Here is a 5,659-nt window from a genome sequence, read left to right as displayed (position 1 = left end):
GTTTGGTGAGAAACTGCCAACTGTCTTCTAAAGTAGCTTTGCCATTTTTAAAATTCCCATTAGCAATGAATTAAGTATCTGTTGTTCCACATCCTTGGCAGTGTTTTGATATTGCTAGGTTTTATTTTTAGTTTAGGTTTTAGCCATGGGATTGACAGTGATAAATCATTTTTATTGTTTTGTGGTGCTAGAGATGGAATCCACAGCCTCTAACCTACATCTCTAGCCTGAGTTATCCTCTAATGACATATGTGGTTGAGCATCTTTTAATATGCTTTAAAAAAAATCATCTCTTCATCTCTGATTTCTGTTCAGGCTGGGAAGGTGGTTCAGTGGTAGAGTGTTTACCTAACATTCATGAGGCCTTGGGTTCGATTCCTCAGCACCACATAAGCAGAAAAAGCTGGAAGTGGCTCTGTGGCTCAAGTGGTAGAGCACTAGCCTTGAGCTGAAGAGCTGAGGAACAGCACCCAGGCACAGACTTCAGGCCCCATGACGACAAAATAAATAGATTTCTGTTCAGGAGTTTTGCCTCTCCCCTCCTTTTTTGGATGAAGTATTGTTGCCGAGGCTGACTTTGAGTGCTTGATCCTTTAGTTTCAGCTTCCCAAGTAGCTGGGAGTTTAGGTGTGTACCACTGTACCCAGCTCTTTTGTCCAGATATGTTTGTGCCTTATTATGAGTTTTGAGTTATTTCTATAATCAAATCACAAGTCTTATGTCAAATGTGTTTTTAAAAAATATTTTTTGATGGGCGCTGGTGGCTCACACATGTAATCCTAGCTACTCAAGGAGGCTGAGATCTGAGGATTGCTGTTCAAAGCTAGCCTGGGCAGGAAAGTCCCTGAGACTCTGATCTCCAATAAAGCACCAGAAAGCTAGAAGTGGTGCTGTGGCTCAAGTGGTATAGTGCTAGCCTTGAGCTGAAGAGCTGAGGGACAGCGCCCAGGCTGAGTTCAAACTCCACAACAACAAAAATATTCTTTTTCTAATCCATTGCTTGTTTCCTCATTCTCTTGATCAAGCTTCTTTGTTGTCTTATTCCTCCTTCCGCTCTCCCCCCCAACATCATGCTGGAACTGGGGCTTGAACTCAGGACTTTGTGCTCTTATCATTTTTCTGCTCAAGGATGGTACTCTACTACTTCAGTCACACCACCACTTCTAGCTTTTTAGTGGTTAATTGAAGTTAATACTTTCCAAGATCTGTCTGCCCAGGCTGGCTTTAAAGCAGAATCCTGATTTCAACCTCCTGAGCAGCTAGGATTACAGACATGAATCACAGGTATTGGGCTTGTTTACTTATATAATACAAACAAAAAACTAGGATCTGTCTATCTAGATATATCTATATATCTGACTATAGGTGTGAGCCACCGGTGCCTTGCTTGATTTATCTTTTTCACATTTCTTTCCCAAGGATCATTTATGAAAAGTGGAATTAAGAAATGATTCAGGGGTTTGGGAAGGAGGCTCACTGGTAGAGTGCTTGCCTTGCATGCATGAGGCCCTGGATTTGATTCCTCAGCACCACATAAGCTGGAAGTGGCTCAAGTGGTAGAGCGCTAGCCTTGAGCTGAAGAGCTGAGGGACAGCACCTAGGCCGAGTTCAGGCCCCACAACTCACACACAAAAAATTAATGAAATCTACCTTTAAAGTCAAACTTAATGATTTCTCAAGTTTAGTCCTTTTCAACTTAATGATTTTTCACATACATTATCCTTTTTGTTCCTAATGACTATTGATTTGAGACTTGTCGGTCATGGGAAACTCTGGGCCTGGGTGCTGTCCCTCAGCTCTTCAGCTCAAGGCTAGTACTCTACCACTAGAGCCACAGTGCCACTTCTGGTTTTCAGGTGGTTTATTGGAGCTATGAGTCATGGACTTTCCTGTCTAGGCTGGCTTGGAACGGCAATCCTCAGATCTCAGCCTCCTGAGTAGCTAGGATTACAAGCATGAGCCACTGGTGCCTGGCTCAATTTGAGATTTTATTGACTTTATGAATTAGGGATAAAGTACCACAAGAGGCTTATTTCCCTATAGTAATAGTGGCCTGGCACTTTCCATTTGGGGCTTTCCTACTTTCTACCTGCACCTTTTGCCTTCTTCTAGTCTGCCTTTGTTCACCCTCTTTTATTTATTTATTTTTTGCTGGTCCTGGGGCTTGACCTCAGGGGCTGGGCACTGTCCCTGAGCTTCTTTTGCTCAAGGCTAGCCCTCTAGTATTTGGGCCACAGTGCTACTTCTGGCTTTTTCTGTTTATGTGATACTGAGGAATTGAACTCAGGGCTTCATGCATGCTAGGCAAGTACTCTACCTTTAAGCCACATTCTCAGCCCACTTGAGCTTCTTTTGTTCAAGGACAGTGTTCTACCAATTGAGCCACAGCCCCACTTCCAGCCTTTTCTTTTCTTGGTCTTGGGGCTTGATCTCTGGGCCTGGGCACTGTCCCTGAGCCTCTTTGTGCTCCAGGCTAGCATTCTACCTCTTAAGCCATGGCACCACTTCCAGTTTTCTGGTGGTTAATTGGAGTTAAGAGTCTCATAGACTTTCCTGCCTGGCCAGGCTTTTAACTACAACCCACAGATCTCAGCCTCCTGAGTAACTAGGTTTACAGGTGTGAGCCACCAGTGCCTGGCACTTCCAGCTTTTTCTGAGTAGTTGATTGGAGATAAGAGTCTCACGGATTTTTATATCTGGGCGGCTTCAAACTGCAATCTTCAGATCTCAGACTCCTGAGTAGCTAGGATTACAGGTGTGAGTCACCAGTGTGTGGCCCTGATAATTATCACTCTCAATCACATTATTTCTTTGCCTTCTAGGGGAAATCATGATTTAAAAATTGGTATAATATTTACTTTAATTATATCTGATTTTTGAAAAAATTTTGTTTCCAGAGCCTCCTGGTTGCTAGGCAAACATTCTACCACTTTAGCCATGGTCCCCAGCTAAAAGACCTGTTACTTTTATTGGGGAGTTCTCGGGAATAAACCCAGGGACTTACTTACAGAGGCTAAATTAAAGGCTCAAATATTTGAGCTACATTTCTGGTTCCCTTTTTAAGGTATAAAAACATCAATATACAATTATTTTCCCACCACTCAAAAATTTTAATATGTCCAAAGATTATGGACCAGAAAATGTGCAAAGTAACAACAAATTTCTAACCCCCCTTACATAATTGGTAAGCAAAAATATGATTTACAATACATATATGTCATTATAGCAAAGAAAATAGTATCCATACTAAATTCATCCTATTTATCAAAATTCCTAGTAGAAGAATTAAAGTATTTAGATAGTCTAAATACTTGAAAGCTCCTTTAGGACAACATTCTTTGGTATTTTTAAAACGGAATATAGTCTTTTCAGACTACACAAAATTAGAAGTATAAATTAGGAATCACTATAGGGGATAATTTTTTTTTTTTTTGGGTCCGATCGTGGGGCCTGAACTCTGGGCCTGGGCACTGTCCCTCAGCTCTTCAGCTCAAGGCTAGTGCTCTACCACTTGAGCCACAGCGCCACTTCCGGCTTTTTTCTTTTTGCTTATGTGGTGCTAAGGAATCGAACCCAGGGCCTTGAGCATGCAAGGCAAGCGCTCTACCACTGAGCCACCTTCCCAGCCCCTATAGGGGATAATTTTTGTTCCATGGTATCTAAATGCTTAATATTGATATAAATTTTTTTTTTGGGGGGGGTAAGAGTGGGCCTTGAATACAGGGACTTAAAAGCTTTGCTAAGCTTTTTCACTGGCACTCTATCACTTGAAACACAGCTCCATTTCCAGCTTTTTGATGGGTCTCAGCCCTCAATCCTCAGATCTCAGCCTCCTGAGTAGTTAGGATTATAGACATGAGTCACTGGCAGCTGATTTGATGTTTCTTATATATCTACATTTTCTAGAAACTAGTTTTACCTACAGGTATAGAATTCATCTCCAAGTTGGCTATTATTTGATTCTCTCAACTAGCTGTTTCACAACATAGGGGGGTAAAGGAACAGATGAAGAGCCTGCTTGTTGGGTACCAGCTTGGTGAGCAGCTGGAAGATCAAATGCTTGGTAAGAAATAGAATGTTGTACTTTGGAGGAAGATGGCAAGTGAGTAATGTGGACACAACTTAGTGTAAGCTCTCAACGTCATAAATTAATTATTCATTTGCAAATGTTAACAAAAGTAAAAAAATTTATTTAACAGAGTGGTTGGTCTTGTAATACATCAAAAACTGTTATGATTCTCTATTGTTTCTTTCAAAGGGATGGTTTTAAGTTTCTCCAAATAACTTAGTTTACATTTAAAGTGGCAATACAGACTTTACTTAGTGGATTTAAGTTATAATTAGAAATCAGTTTTATATACAGAAAAATCCATAAATATAGAGATTTTATTCCTATTTTATCCTTGGGTTATGCAAAAAAATGGCTTAAAAACTTTTCATTTAGTCTTTGTAATATACATGTAAATACATATTTATAGTGGAGATGCTTTCCAATACAAAGTAAATGCACAAAAAGAAGTTTTGGTCTTCACTAGAATCCATCATTATGTGTCCATCTTGGAAGATGATGGGTCAAACTTTTCTTTCATACACATAATTTAAATAGTGATTTTTCTTGTACAATAAATGCTTCATTCTGGGTCTAAATTTTTAGAGACTCCTTGATCCAATAGTAGGGAGTTTTAAGTTTTTGTACTATTATATGCAATTTTCATTCTTTTGACAATATTACCAACACTACATCACTGAATTTTCATTGTTCACACCATAGGAGCAATTCCTGAGTTATCTCACATGATGTAAGTATCATCTTTGCAGTATTTCATGGACTCCATTTGTTTTGTCATAGCCAGCACGTCATGAAATCCAGTACTTAGGCCAGACATATGTTGGAAGTATGCCTCTTTTTCCACTTGAATTGTTAAATTGTTTATTCCAGCATCTTTAAGTATTCCTGTAACCTGTTATAAAAATTCAGACATTTATTCAGAGTAATGCATTTAGGACACACCTTTAATTAATATCACAAATGTGTAGTTATTGATAGTCTAAGATAAGTCATCCCAATAGTTATGATTCAGAGCTGGGTATCAGTGGCTCATGCCTGTAATCCTAGCAACTCAGGAGGCTAAGGTCGGATGATTGTGGTTCAAAGCTAGACTAGGCAGTAATATCTGTGAGACTTTTTTTTTTTTTTTTTTTGCTGGTCCTAGGGCTTGAACTTAGGCCTGGGCACTATCCCTGAACCTCTTTGTGCTCAAGGCTAATGCTCTATCACTTGAACCACAGTACTACTTCCAGCTTTTTCTGGGTGGTTTATTAGAGATAAGAGTCTAATGTACTTTTCTGCTCAGGCTGGCTTTGGATCACAATCCTTAGGATCTCAGCCTCTTGAGTCCCTAGGATTACAGGTGTGAGGCACTGAAGCTGGCTTGTGAGACTCTTATCTCCAATAAACTACCAATAAACCAGAAGTAAAGCTCAGGGGGCTCAGGTGGTAAAGTGCTAGACTTGAGCAAAAGAAAGTTCAGGGACAGTTCCCAGGTCCTGAGTTCAAGCCTCAGGACTGGGAGAAAAAGAAAAGAATATGACTCAGCTAAAATGTTAGATAGAATCTGTAGGATCATTAAATTATTGAAGACATTTAAAAACAAAAGGC

The 5,659-nt window shown here is 39.9% G+C and overlaps 1 protein-coding gene across 1 annotated transcript in view; it reads right to left on the bottom strand.

Moving 5' to 3' along the window:
* Positions 1-4,165: 4,165 nt before the first annotated feature.
* Slc30a5 (solute carrier family 30 (zinc transporter), member 5) overlaps positions 4,166-5,659 on the bottom strand; it is a 35,943-nt gene continuing 34,449 nt past the window's right edge. Inside the window, exon 14 of the mRNA XM_013015822.1 lies at positions 4,166-4,961. Within this exon, the coding sequence (XP_012871276.1) occupies positions 4,791-4,961 (171 nt within the window). The 3' untranslated portion in view covers positions 4,166-4,790. The remainder of the gene's footprint in view (positions 4,962-5,659) is intronic.

This window comes from Dipodomys ordii, unplaced genomic scaffold (genome assembly GCF_000151885.1).
Source record: "Dipodomys ordii isolate 6190 unplaced genomic scaffold, Dord_2.0 Scaffold28, whole genome shotgun sequence".
Taxonomy (NCBI): domain Eukaryota; kingdom Metazoa; phylum Chordata; class Mammalia; order Rodentia; family Heteromyidae; genus Dipodomys; species Dipodomys ordii.
Note: the sequence above shows the minus strand (reverse complement) of the source record. Positions and strands in the feature narration are given on the sequence as shown.